The sequence below is a fragment of the Rattus norvegicus genome, chromosome 18 (genome assembly GCF_036323735.1).
Source record: "Rattus norvegicus strain BN/NHsdMcwi chromosome 18, GRCr8, whole genome shotgun sequence".
Lineage (NCBI taxonomy): Eukaryota > Metazoa > Chordata > Mammalia > Rodentia > Muridae > Rattus > Rattus norvegicus.
In genome coordinates this window covers 80,660,493-80,675,551 of record NC_086036.1, presented here as the reverse complement: position 1 = coordinate 80,675,551, position 15,059 = coordinate 80,660,493, and the positions used below count along the sequence as shown (strand labels likewise).

Sequence of the window (15,059 nt, the reverse complement as noted above, 5' to 3'; positions counted from 1 at the left end):
TCTGACACATTATGAAGACCAGCCAAAACAGCCAGCCTCATGGACTGAACAACTACTAAAGTCTTGGACCTTCCACTGATAGACAGCCATTGTTGGACTAGCTGGACCACAGCCTATAAACCATTCTAATGAATCTCCTCCCTCCATAGATAGATAGATAATAGATAGATAGATAGATAGATAGATAGATAGATAGATAGATAGGCAGATGATAGATAGATAGATAGATAGATAGATAGATAGATAGATAGATAATAGAAATACAGTGTGTATATTTGTATATATACACATATATTCTATACATTCCTCTAGAGAATCCTGGCACATTTCCTAATTTATATAATTCTTAAGAAATAACCAGAAATGGTCAGATGAACTCAGAGACTGTGTGGGTCACTTGCTCCAAGGTCATGTACTTCTAATGCCAGTGTGGAAGGTTTTAATCTTGGTCCTGCATGAAACATAGTTCAGTATCCTGGGACTTCTTCCTACTACACAGATCTGAGCACCTCCTTGAATCGGTTGTCTGTGTGCTCCCATGAGCTCCTTGGGAAGAGCATACAGAGGCCAGCCTTGCACAGGCCATTCCTGCAGATGATGAAGCATACAATAAACAGAAATGTCAGTGCAGCCACTCTGAAGCCTCTTAAGGCACAAAGTTCTCTAGAATGGCCATGCGCCACTTAAGGAGAACCAGTATTGGGGGAAATTAGCAATTTAATGGCAGAACTGTGGCCAACAGAATCTCATTACAGAAAGGCGGTGTGTTGTTCCAGGAAAACCAGAAGGTGCAGTTTGTAAATGTATATGCATATTATCACTGAAAACCTCATTCCATGACAACCACAATTCTCGCCTAAATGCAGAAAGATCTGCTTGTCCAGGAAAAGCACAAGAAAGAACCAGGGGAACTAAGGACTCCTGGGATGTGGGCTGTATGTGAATAATTGCAACAGCTCTTACTGCAGGCCCACAGTCCAGGCATACCAGAACTTAGTGATAGAGTTAATCTAGCCATGAACTAAATGTCTGATTTTAAATATTTTATCACATTACAGTAGCATCAATAGAACTACAAGTAAAAAACATTCATAATTATATGATATCAACAAACTCAATTGCATTAATTTGGTCATTATCCTGTCTAGCCCATACTGAAAATATGTAATTTTTTACTTAGCTTAAAGCAGACCACATTAAGAAGTACTTGGCATTTCAGGTAAATACAAAAGGTTCAGTAATTCTTAACCCCACCATTTTAATCCTTAGGATGTTTAGACAATTTATCAATAAAACATCTTTCTCAGAATTATGGCAATATTAAATATCACTGAACCAACATAATTCTTTGACCTGGTTCCTTGACCACATGAGTAAATACCTTATAATACATAAGTAGTTGTATATAATGTATAATAATGCATAAAATATATATGTTATAAAATTATATATAATACATCATATATGTAATATATATTCTATGTAATATATCACAAACTATATAGTTATGTAAATATATGTGTGTATATATATATATTTCACTGGAGCCAATTCTTGTCAATGTCAATAGTCAATTTTACTAATGAGGAACACAGCAAGCATCATTGTGGGGAATGGGAGAGGCAAAGTACTCTAGAGTCTTTTCATGTGCTCTCTAAAGGCTTTCATTGTGATGTCCTAAATGGGAATTTGTGGAGTCACCCGCTTCTTGATGTCCTGGAACCTGATTTAGGTTCCCCTTTAATGAGGTGGGAGCAAGTGGAATCAGATATTTTGTGTTTCTGCAAAGGGAGTTTTGACTGGTGACTCACAGTTTTGAATGTTACAGAGAGGCTGATCTCAGTTCTAAGTCGGCCCAATGTGAGGATCCCAGCAAGAGTTGTCAGAGGAGGGTGTTTCCTGAGAAAGGTGACCACCCATGATTTTTAAAGTAAAAAGAGGGTTAGGGAGATGGTTCAGTGGATAAGAGTGCTATGTACACATGAAGACCACACAAAAAGCTGACATGGTGATGCCTGCCTTTCTGTACCCAAACAGAAATAGGCAGATCTTGGGATCTTTCTGACCAACCAGCAAGCTTCCAGTTCAGTGGAGATCTTGTCAGAAAAATAAAGTCAGAGGGAAATAGGGGCTAACTAATGTCACGCCGTGGCCTCTGCATGTGCACAGGCACACAGACCTGCACATTTGCACACACCAGGTGAGGGAGAGGAAACGTATATGAATATCCTGTCACAGATGCTGGTACATAGGAATACTGAAGTGCTTCTTTCTTTTGAACTTAACATGGAATCTCTGAAAATCTGTGAGTGCTTGACTTGGAATCACTACAGAGAGGCTGTTATACTTCTAGAACCTATTCATCTGGCATAACCGTAACTCTGTACCCTTGAATACCAAGTTTCCATTTCTTCCTCCCTGCAGCTCCAGCGGACCATCATTCTAGGCTGTCTATGAGTTTCATCTTGTATATTTCACAAGTAAAATAATACAGCACAGAACGTGTCTGTCTATGAATTATTTCACATAACATAATGGAACTTTAATTTTTTTCAACACTTATTTTTATTGATGGTTCTCAAATGCTTTAACCTCCCTCATAGTCCACCACCCACCAGAGGTAGTAGAAAAGAAAGGATGTGGGAGAAGTGAACATGTTCAGAAATGGTTCTTTGGAGCAACTCCCATTTGTGTTGTCTGGAAATTGACAGTTCAGTTCACAGGTCAGCAATAGCAGCAGCTCAACCCACTCACAAACACTTCCTGGATACGCCAGCAGCCCAGTCCAGTAGAGTTGGGATAGCAAACATGAATCAGCGACAGTGGCATGACCTAGCAGAGATGCCAGGCCTCAGCCTTGGCGCTAGTCAGCAGCAGGGACCAGCAGGAATGTCAGAAGTTCTAGTCTGGGCCTCTCTCAAAAGCGAAAATCAGCCAAGACTCCAGACTCACAAGTGTTGTACAGCTAGCTCTATAAGCCAGCCTGGCTCAGCCTCTGTGGGTATATAAACATACTCTATCTATGCCCTTCAAACATCATGTGTCCTCCACAGGTCTTGCCTCAGCATGTAGGTCTGTCTCGGCTGGTATCACTCCGTCAGTGAGCCAGAGTCCGTGGAAGCAGCAAGACACTGCAGCACACCATCAGAACTTTTGGTGCTTTTTCTGTTTTGTTTTTTGATGCTTTTCTATAGAGTCCCGACAAACACAGATTAACTGCACCATGTAAGGCAGACCAATACTTGTGTCCTTATTGAAGAATCCTTCATCACATGTCCTTTCATGTACTTGCTTTAACAGAACATCCTGTGTCTGCTTTAGGATAACACTACTTCGGGGCTGGGGATTTAGCTCAGTGGTAGAGCGCTTACCTAGGAAGCGCAAGGCCCTGGGTTCGGTCCCCAGCTCCGAAAAAAAAAAAGAACCAAAAAAAAAAAAAAAAAAAAAAAAAAAAAGCAGTAGGATAACACTACTTCATGTGTTTGCCCCAACAAAACACCGTCCAACACTACTGACTTTCCAAAGAACCCTGAAGTTTCTGCTTCAACATAATGTCTTCTAAATGCATCCATGTATTTTTCAAGGTCCAAAAATAATATTTCAGCATACACACACACACACATACACACACACACACACACACACACACGCAGACACACACACGTGATGTCTTTTGTGTGTGTGTGTGTGTGTGTGTGTGTGTAGTATGTTTAACCATGAACATGGAGGTTAATTCCTTATCATGACAAAAACTTGTGCTGCAGTAAACATGAGCATGTAGATGTCCCTTCAATATCCTGGTTTCAATCCCTTTGAATACATTGTTAGAAATAGGATTGTACAATGCCAGTTCTATTTTTCAACAATTTTAGTGGCTGCCCAATTTCACATTCCTACCAATACCATCCCAATTTCTCCACATCCCACCAACACCTACCTATCTTGTTCTTTTGATTCCTTGCACCCTAGAGTGCAGGGGTGTAGGCATAATGTTACTGTGCACTGTGTAAAGTGTATTATTCAAGTACTGATTTCTCTATCCTACTATCTGGTATCAGTCTGGGCATGGCATTGTAATGCCTACATTGAGGATCTCCTGTATCAAGTTTGTGTTAACAATGCTCATCACTTATTCTTTGCCTCCTCAATAAAGGCTGGAAAAGTCAATAACTAGGCAATAGAGGAAGTAGGGCATGATTTCTGCCAACCAGGGAAGGAGGGAGAGAAAGAGGAAAAGAGATGTAGGCATGAGGAAAGGGTCCAGAGAGCCATCAAGGCAGAACACACAGGAAGCCCAGAGAGTGAGGCCAACACAAGAGTCCCAGTGATTCTTGAGTTGGAGTTGGGAGGGCGCCAGATTAGTTAGCAGATTCGAATAGGATTCAAATAGAATGATAAGGCCTAGTTATTGTACTTTTAAGTTGAAATAAGTCTTGGTTTGTGTTGTTATTGGGGAACTAGCTAGGAATAAGAAACACAGCCACTGTATTAATTTACTGTATACATTGATACTATTACACAGAGGGTACTTTGCCGTGGTTTTAATTGCATTTCCTGGCCACCAATCCAAAGGTTCTTCCTGTCCCTGATGCCTCCTCCAGCTCTGGAGTCACAGGCTATGCCATGACATTCAACTTTTACATGGGCTCTAGGAATCTAATCTCAGGTCATGATTGGGCAGCAAGCACTTTGCCCACTGACTGAGCCATCTCCCCAGCTTTTATGTTATCTTTTATTCAGGCAACTTGTCCTTTTAGTGCAGAGTTAGAGGCTGTCCACTTTGTTACCTTACTGCTTTCTTGCTTGGCTTTACACATTTGGGTCCATAGTCTACATGTCTTTGGGCATGGCACAAAGTAAGTATCCTTCCTTCCAGATATTGCTCTAAGTAAACCCATCCCATCTATTTAAAAGTCATTCACCTTTGCCACAATCACATGTCTGTTCTGAGGGTCTACTCTGTCTATTCCTTCTTGCCCAGAGAGAAACGTAGCATTCAGACAGTTCCCTCAGGCTGTCACCTGACTTGGATATTGGCAGTTGTGTTAGTGTACACTAGTTTTATGCAACACAATCATTTGAACAAGTTTGCTCAATTAGGTTTACAACACTCTTAACGCTCTGCTAAATAACCTACATACGTCTAGTTCCTCCTGAAGTAAATGCCCATAACAGATATCACCCAGAGCAGACCAGAAGTAGTGTTTAGGGTATAGGCCTAGGCTTTTGGATTAGGCAGATGCTTGGCTCTTGTCACCAGATGGGCTCTCCTCCAGGTATTTAACTTCTCAGCTCAGCTCACGTTGAAATGTCATTATTATACCATCTACCTATAAGATTTACAAAGAATCTTTAAAGCTGTAAGTAAAGCTCTTAATTATTAAAATAGAAAGCTACTATTAGTTCATGGTGAATTTTCCATTCTCTCCCCAGCCAACCTTGTGGGGAATAACCTGTGCTTTACCTTACTTCTGAGAGCACTTTTCATAATGTCCCTCATAGAGATGAGTGTGTCTCATTTCACTGTGGCAAGCATATGTGTCAAGCAGTAAACACATTGGCCTTTGGAAAATGTCTAAGTTGTTTTTCATAATTACCTAAAAGCCAGAGAGGTAAAGAAGAGGTGAGCCAAGCCTGGATGGTCAAGGACATGTCATCACCACACAATCTCTACACTGGCCCCACCGGTACCTCTTCAACATGTGCACATTTCCCAGGCCATGCATTCTCCTCTTCCAGAATGAAAGGACCACTGTGCTACCCATCTGAACTCTGGACCTGACAGATGTGGGTGCTCACCAATTCCTGTGCCTTCAACCTGTTTTGCCCCTGACCAGCCTCAGCCTAGCTCTGCGCTTCGCCATGGTAAACACAAGGTCCACTGTTCTCGGCATTTCATTCCCTCAGCCCCCTAAGGCCACTAGTCCTTCCTTCCTCTGGCCTAACCCTACTGGTGAGTCCTGCTGAGTGGTGCCAAAGGCCTTTCTGCCTGAGATCTCTGCAGCTCGAAGCTGTCCTACAGCAGGATGTCACATCTACTGCCGCTAAGGAAATCCAAGTATTCCCAAAAGTCACAGAAGCCAAAACAGGATCGCCACCAGGCTGAAGACCAAAACGATGGTATCCCAATACCAAAATGCACTATTGTCTCCAGAATAGCTTGCCCAGGACACAAACGCTTTGCAAGCATCAAGGAAACACTTCACAAAGACTTTTCCACTTGAACAATTTGCCTCTGGAGATCATCAGGTTTACAGGCAGAGCTTGTTAAAACTGAGGCAACTATCACGTTGCTCATATAAATCTCTCAGCAAAAGGTCATCAGATCTTTGACTTGACTTCCAGAAAGGCAGTATTTTACATCAGAGCTCACATGAAACACCTTTCATCCCCCACTTTTGGATATGCTTCTCTGGGATGGAGCTCACACTTGTTTTCTTTGCCAACGGAACAATTAAGAATCCGCACCTGTTACTTTCCTTGCGTTGATTCAACTTAACGAGAATGCTTTGTGGCACTCCCTATATCCAAGATGCCCCACCATAATCAATCCTCTTGCTTTGCAAACAAGGGTCTCTCTTCTTGATGAAGGAATCTGATTAGGAAATGCTTTGTTTCATGTATATGAAAATTTAATTTCAATATATATAATATTCACATATCTCTGGACATTTGTTGTTCTGTGTGTGTGTATGTATACACACATATGTGTGGAGAGAAAGAGAGAGAGAGAGAGAAAAAGAGAGAGAGAGAGACTAATTAGCTCTGAGGTTCTAGTCAGCATTGAGAGAGGGTTCTACACAACATTCTAACATCAAAGACACCAACATCTGGTGCAAACAAGCAAGTGTGCCAAAAAGCTCATTTTGGCTAAATAGGGGCAGAGTTTAGAGAAAATAAATAAATAAATAAATAAATAAATAAATAAATAAATAAATAAATAAAATATATATATATATTCCTATAAATATACTCACATGTGTGGGATGATGTCACAGGTGAGGCAGGTACAAGATAGAAGGTCTGTCATTGGAAGAGAAGGAAGGATGAGGGGGAGAAAAAGTTTGAAGGAAGAAGTGCAGACAGGAACGGAAGAGAAGAGGACACTGGGAGAGAATAGCAGGGGACAACATGGAGGCTGATGTAAAGATTCCATGCTGTACCTTTACAGGTTGTTAAGAATGTTCTTAAGGGATGGATGTGTACAGGGCTTTGTATGTTTAGGTGGGCAATTATATCTTATCAATTGGATCTAAGGTTATTGTGTTGTGTGTTCTTTCATGTGCAGATTTAAGTGTAAGGGGGTGTGGGGCTGCCACAGACCTGGGATGTGTGCTTCTGGCAAGATAGCCAGCAGATTCTTGGGGCACTGCGGTGTAGACCTAGTGGGGATAAAAGACAGCATTTCTTTCATTTTTTATATTTTTACAACAACAGATGGTGAACCAACATGATGGGCTAGAATCCACTAGTAATCCTAAGAGTTGAAAGAAAGTTTTATTTCTAAGAGGAGGCCAGTGTCATGTTAAGTCATGTGATCTCTCAAGCTCGGGAATTTAAACAAAGAAAAAGGGAAGCAGCCTGGGCTGGCAGGATGTAGGTCCCCTGCTGTGTGATAAGTAATGGCAGATCAGAGAATTAGAGATTAAAAGCTACTTTTAAAAGAAAGTTGTTTAGATAGTCTTTCAGGATATTCATATTCCTTTTAATGTGGGCTCCGCAGGAATTGTGGGTTGAAATCCTAGTTAGACAAGCTACTTCTTAATGACAGGTATTATTAGAAGCTTGTTTAAGTTTGTTTTTAAGGAGAGAGTACAGAGATTACCTGAATCATGTGGGGATTTTTACCCATGGTTCAGAACTTAAGGAAAATTAGTCACTGACTCCAAGTAGAGAGTTGTGATAAATGTCTGTAATACCAGGCAGAGTGAATACAGACATATATTTTGGAAGTTATTAAGGTTTAATAAAAATCTGTGACTCCAGGTAGAGAGCTTAACAGATGGATATATTTTGGGCTAAAGTCCTGAGTTTTAAGTTGCTTATTGGTATTAAAATGGGTAGAAGCTGTTTAAGTTTATTTTAAGGAAAGTACAGAGATTATCCGAATCACGTGGGGATTTTCATCCATGGTTCAGAACTTAGGGAAAAATTAGTCACTGACTCCAAGTAGAATGTTCTGATATTTACAAGTTATTAAGGTTAAGTAAAAATGTGTGGCTCCAGGTAGAGAGCTTAACAGATGGATATATTCTGGGCTAAAGTGCTGGTTTGATATGTTGCATATTGGTATTAAAATTGATGGTGTTTAGTTTGCTTTATGAATTACCCTGCTAAAGGTCATATGGCTTGTTAATGCCGGCTAGAGAGGGTTTGTGGTTAATTTTCATATTTACCACAACAGGAAGCTCAGATTCTCTTAACATGGGCTTCACGGTAATTCTGGGTTCATTTCCTGATATCATAGAGTACAAAAGTCTATCAGGCTCATTGTTTAACACTATTCTTTAGCTTACTTCCTTTTTTTAAAACATTGTTTAATCTTAATCCTCATAATATTAAGATATAAAGACAACAGTCCAGATTGCCTTATATAGATAGATGGTTTTCAAAAACGTCAGAAATCCACAAAATTTGAGATATAAAGTTATTTATCTTTTGTTGAGACATATCTGCTCCATATGTGTGGAGAGAAAGAGAGGGAGAGGGAGAGGGGGAGAGGGAGAGAGAGAGAGAGAGAGAGAGAGAGAGAGAGAGAGAGAGAGAGAGACTAATTAGCTCTGAGGTTCTAGTCAGCACTGAGAAAGGGTTCTACACAACATTCTAACATCAAAGACACCAACATCTGGTGCAAACAAGCAAGTGTGCCAAAGAGCTCACTTTGGTTAAATAGGGGCAGAAAGAGTTTAGAGGAAATATATATATAATTTTTTACTTATATGTGTGTACAAATGTATATTATATATATTATGTACATATACACACATATTTAATAAGAATATGAGCATTTATATTCCTATAAATATACTCACATGTAATATAACTAGAATAAATACATTTCATATTCAATGTAGAAAACAAAGCAAAATACCCAAGGGCTTCTGCTCTAATGAGTACAGTACAAGTCTATCTGGACACGCTACTCCCTTCCAAAAACCCAGGCTTCCACAGCAAATGCCTCTCCACTCCTTTCATGAGACCTTCTCTTGCACACCCCAGACTCCTAAGGGGCAGACACCATCTAATGAAGAAGCTGGAAGCCCATAGAAGACCCCCCCCCATCACATGGATACTCAGGTGTCTCCAATACTCTCATGTAATACTCATTTCAGGGCACTGCCCCAGTGCCATGGTGTGGCAAGATGGTAGCTGTCTCAGCACAGCCCTGGCCAGGCACTGATAGCAAAGAACAAGGCTCTAGTGGAAAAGCCACAGTCAAGGCAAGCAGACAAAGTCATCCTAGGTCAGAGGACATGAGGGAGACAGTGACACAATGTTAGTTTTTACTGTTAACCTTTCATCTTGGAATAATTATGTATTTTCGTTTGCAAAAGTATGCCAAAGATTCCCTATTTGCCCTTCGCTCAGACCCACCATATGCCAACACATCGAATCAGGGAAGGAATACTGGGAAGACTGTGGTCTTATCTAAGGCCCTGCCTCACCTTCCACAGCTGCTCCTTAGCATCTCCTAAGTCGGGCCCCAGTTTGAAGTCATGCTTGCTCCCTCCACTTACTGTGTACACATCCACACAGACCACATGACCATGTGCTTAGTTAGGAAGACTGCCAAGTATTTTTGTTTCTTTTTGTCTTATATGGCTCTGCACTGGGGCACGCTCTATCAGAATTTTAATCCTCTAAACACTGTAGTCACAAACCATAATTTGTATGGAAAATAAGAAGGCACCAGACAGACGGCCATGTATATGCTTTATTTTAACTTTCAATAAAAACAAAGATGTAAAAAACCAACAGCTTACTAGTAACAAGACTTTGCTCCCTACTGCTAAAACTCAGTATTTTGTCCCAAACCAATGGTTTATTTTTGCTACACTGAGGTAAAGGGCCAGGCTGACAATGAAGTACTCTTCAGTCTCTTCGATCCACACTAGCTCTGCGTGCACTCCTCCTTCTTTGTCCATGTAGTCGACATAGTAAGTGTTCCCCAGGAAACTAGAACCATCGGAGGGGTAGGCAGGAGATCTCATGCATACTGGAGAACTCACACACCAAAAGGGCTTCCTGTGCTCATCCAGAAGGGTCACATCCACTACAAAGCAACTCTGTAATTGAGATGCACAGGTGTCAAGATCAATGCTCACCTCCACAGGAAGTGTAACTGTCATGCAGACTGGAAATGCTGCATGTGGTTCCCAGGTCCAAAGCCACAGCTCTCCTGCACATCACAGGACCTAAGCTTTATCCCACAGCTACTCAGTCAGTCCTTACCAGGTCTTCTCAGCAGTCATCCTCACCCTTGCATATGACCAAGGTGCTGTTAGTGTGTAGCAGAAGTTAGAGGCAACTGATCTTCCACAAAGGAGAGAGTTCTTTGTCCTTGTTTCCAAGAGGGTGTCACCCTGCCCTGGATAGCAGCTTCTCAATGTGGTACAGACTGTTGCCTTCCACTCTTGTCAACCTGTTCCCTGAGTCTAAATTTCCAGCTCTCCTACCTTGCTCATGGTTTTCTCTGCTATACACCATCCTCCTGCTATACACTACTACAGATACTAGGTTTACCATCCACACCTCTCTCTCTCTCTCTCTCTCTCTCTCTCTCTCTCTCTCTCCTCCCTCCTTACCCATCTCCTGAGTGACCCAACCACCCTAAGGATCCCAGGGGACCCAATGACATTGACCCTCAGTCATGGGCTATTCAACTCCTATGAGCTATTTATTCTTCAACCTCACCTCTACTACTCATTCCTACACTTTTACCTCCAGCACAGCACCTCCTGTGCATGCCTCACTTCCACATTCAACACGTGGGCCCTGCTTTCTAACTTGTGTCTTCACCTTCCTCCTCACTCAACTACTACTTCTCAGTGTATTAGACACAGATTCACCAGAATTTTATCACAAGCCTTCACTACTAGTGCATCCTATGTGTTAAAGGAAATTACACACTGTAGACATAAGCACTACATTAGTAGATTCTGCTTAGATAACAAGTGTGTGTGTGTGTGTGTGTGTGTGTGTGTGTGTGTGTGTATTTGTAGGGAGAAGGAGAGGAAGAGAGAGAGAAAAGATCAGAGGGAGGGAATGAGAATGGAAGAGCTCCGGAGAGCTGGGGAGGGGAGAGAGAGAGAGAGAAAGAGAGAGAGAGAGAGAGAGAGAGAGAGAGAGAGAGAGACCTGGTTCTCTCTTCACTTAGCGGGCAGAACTTTCTATCCTCCCTTTGTCCAGAGCCTTATCTCCTGCATGCATTTCAACCCACTCTGACCCAGTCTCTCCCTAGGGTCTCTAAACACTTTCAGTATGTGTTAGGTCTCCCCCACCTTGGCAGGTTCAGCACTGTTTATCATTCTTTGTTACAAATGCTACCCTCCCAGTGCTTCCAGAACCACCCACAACTTCCACCAGACCCTACTACTAGTGGTCCTCACAGCTTGACCCAAAGCATTGGTTTTACTATATATAATTACTCGCTCCCTAGATGGAATTTGTCTACATCCACAACTGAAATAATATTCTAGGTGTCCATGACTTACAAAGTGTACCTCCAGACTGAACCTCCTTCAAGGTTCAGGAATTTAATATCCAAGGTCTTACTCAACACTTGGATGACCTAGAGGACAAGCAAATTTGGACTGACTTATTCAGACCTAAGATCATCCCAGAGGAACTGCCTAGAACTGCTCCTTGGGCCCTGGAGTGGCACTGAGCGTCAGCTGTGTCTGAAGCCTAGAGTCATCCTTGTTCCTCTCGTCCCAACCATCCACCTGCAGCCCACCACTAATCCTGCCTGCTCTGGATTAAAGTCAAACTAATGTCAAGCTCCACATAGATTCCTAAGCCTAGGCTACAGAGAAAGACCCTGTCTGAAAAAAAAGTCACATATGATTACTAAAATAGAAATACAAGACAGTTTCTCTGCCTGGGACGTGTAGACACAGCCGTCTAATGTCTAAAACAGCTCTTTAATGCTGATAAAGTGTGTCACCCAAATCTGATTCTGTTAAAAGAACAAAGTAATGCTTTGCTTTCTTTGAAGTAACTTAACGGTCTGGGCTTCTATTCCCATGAGGAAATACTGGTCTCCTAGAGCTTGGGAGTAAAAGGAGCTAACACTTGCTGGCCTGGTAATGCTGCAGTGGCGAGCAACCTCTGTGATAGATGCTCAACAGGAGGTCATACCATCATATACTTCACAGATGCTGTCGTAGCTGAAGACATTGCTCTGTGGTCACTCACTCTGCTTCTTGTGCAGTGGTGTGGGCCAGCCAGGTCCTGTGTCAAGTAGCCTTACTGCAGTGTTCAGTGTGACTCACAATACATACTCCCTAATCTGTCTGTCTCCACTCCTATTAGACTCTCTTGACTGATGGATTTCCTTTCGCAATCCTTTCCTTATGTCTTCTTTTGCCTTTCCTTCATGCCTTGTCGTTAGAAGGCTGTGTCTACAATCCCCAGGCATGGAATGTATTTCTATTTCTAATTTCTATAGGCATATGTGATTAGGAATTATCTTTTTTTTCTTCAGACAGGGACTTACTCTATTGCCCAGGCTAGCCTTTACTGGTTGTAATCCTCCTGCCTCAGTTATTCCAGTGGCATGAGTAAGCATATGCAGCTAAAACCCTATTCTACTTTATGCCCATCCTTCAAACAAAATGGAGGCTAAGTCCCTGAAAGCCAAGTTCTTTTTTTTTTTTAAGATTTATTTATTATATATGCGTACACTGTAGTTGCCTTCAGGCACACCAGAAGAGGGCATCAGATCTCATTACAGATGGTTGTGAGCCACCATGTGGTTGCTGGGATTTGAACTCAGGACCTCTGGAAGAACAGTCAGCGCTCTTAACCACTGAGCCATCTCTCCAGCCCGAAAGCCAATTTCTTAAACTGTATTTTTACTGTTTCCTATGTTTAGGGTGGTGCGATTCCTGGAGGGAAATCCCTGAGCTAGATACATGGAACATGGTATCTACCACTTAGGCACTTTCTTTGGGAACTCAAAGGATAAGTTAGTCATGATATATAAATCCGGCTCCATGCATAAGTACATATGCAGATCCACCTACCCTCCAACTCAGGAGACAACAAACTCTTTACCTGTGAGAAAAGGTACTATTGGAGAAACTGCCCAGAACAGGTCATCCACCCCCTACTTCAATGACTCAGAATCCTGCCTTTAGATAGAGCAACATACAAGAACATTGCCCCAGGATATAGTCTGTGAGAAATGCTGTAGAAGTCACCAGCAACCCTGCTGCTAAAGGACTCTTTAGAGTTAAGTCTTCCTTAAATACAATTCCAGGAGAGATATTGGTTTTAATACTAGAGCTAGGATAAGTCTTTGTCTCTTGGTATAATTACTACACTTCCCTTTTTTATCCAGAGAGAACTAAATACCTGCTTTGATCTTGTGCTGAACAGAAAACAAAACAAAGTAACTTTTAAAATTATCCTGACTCCTTAAGCTTGTTATATTTATATTCTGTCTTTCTTGGCAAGGCCAATTTTAACCTTAAGGTTTTATTTTAATAAGTGTTTTTAATTCATGGTCATTTCAGTCTACATAAAACAATAAAAGGCTATACCAGGATAACTAACAAATCACAAATGGTTCAAAAGATCAGGCTCCACAGTAACGTAGCCCTTGGTCTTGGTCACTGTCATCAGAGCTCTGCTCAGATGTCAGGGTTAGGATTAGGGTTAGCGTTAGGGTTAGGGTTAGGGCAAAATGAGCACAGTACCTTAGGTTTCTTGGGTACAGCCACACCTGTGGTTCCCAGATTCCACTCACCCCATTCAGTAAAGAAAACCCAGGGTAACACAGACAAATAACCACACAGGAGCATGGAACCATGGAAGATCTCTCCTAATTTCTCCCCCCACCACCACCCCCCTGACAATTCCCAGCACTAAACCAACTCTCTCCTCCACACGGCTACTTCTATTTAGCTGCTCAAGAAGGTCCTAGGAATTGGAATAGGAACTTAATAATCATATGGCCTTCAAATGGGTGAAAATGCTACCAGCAAATGCTATTAGCCTAGGCCAACCTTCAGCTCCCCCCCTCTCTCCATGGGACAGATTGTGTGAGGGAACTCGGGGTACAGCGAGAGCTATTCAAACACTGCTGTAGTCTACCTACCCACTCTACTCCAATACTTTCCATGGAGAGCAAAGAGATTTGATATGGTATGAATGAGAATGGCCCCTTGGCTCAGAAGCTTGGATGGTCCCCAGTGAGAAGAATTGGTTGGTAATGATTAGGAGGTATGGCCCTGTTGGCATAAGTATGACCTTGTTGGAGGAGGTGTGAACAGGGCATGGGTTTTGAGGTTTCAAAAGCCTATACCAGACCTCGTGCCTGCCTCTCCCTCTCCCTCTCCCTCTCCCTCTCCCTCTCCCTCTCCCTCTCCCTCTCCCTCTCCCTCTCCCTCTCTTTTTCTCTCTCTGTCTGTCTCTGTCTCTGTCTCTCTGTCTCTGTCTCTGTCTCTGTCTCTCTCTCTCTCTCTCTCTCTCTCTGGCTCTCCCTCTCCCTCTCCCTCTCCCTCTCCCTCTCTTTTTCTCTCTCTGTCTGTCTCTGTCTCTGTCTCTCTGTCTCTCTCTGGCTCTGGCTCTGGCTCTGGCTCTCCCTCTCCCTCTCCCTCTCCCTCTCCCTCTCTGTCTGTCTGTCTCTGTCTCTCTGTCTTTGTCTCCTCTCAGCCCCTCTCTGCCTGCTGCCTGGGAATCAGAATGCATACTCTCAGTACTGCTCACTGATACAGACACAGACCATGCCTGTCTGCTTTTCTGCCGTGATGGTCATGCACTTACCCTCTAGAACTATAAATAAGCCCCAATTAAAAGCTTTCTTTTACAAGACTTGCCTTGGTCATGATGTC

At 42.3% G+C, this 15,059-nt stretch overlaps 1 protein-coding gene across 9 annotated transcripts in view; it reads right to left on the bottom strand.

The window, feature by feature from the left end:
- The window catches only part of Fbxo15 (F-box protein 15), a 315,106-nt gene that overhangs the window by 233,998 nt on the left and 66,049 nt on the right, over positions 1-15,059 (bottom strand). For 4 of the 9 annotated variants that reach the window (XM_039096992.2, NM_001395752.1, XM_039096996.2 and 1 more), the window contains one exon: positions 9,921-10,286. The exons of 3 other annotated variants lie outside the window; for them this stretch is intronic. In XM_039096992.2, coding sequence (XP_038952920.1) covers positions 10,017-10,286 — 270 coding nt within the window. In that variant the 3' untranslated portion in view covers positions 9,921-10,016. Of the gene's footprint in view, positions 1-9,920; positions 10,287-15,059 lie in introns of those variants that run through there. 2 more of the 9 variants (XM_039096994.2, XM_039096998.2) reach the window with 2 other exon arrangements.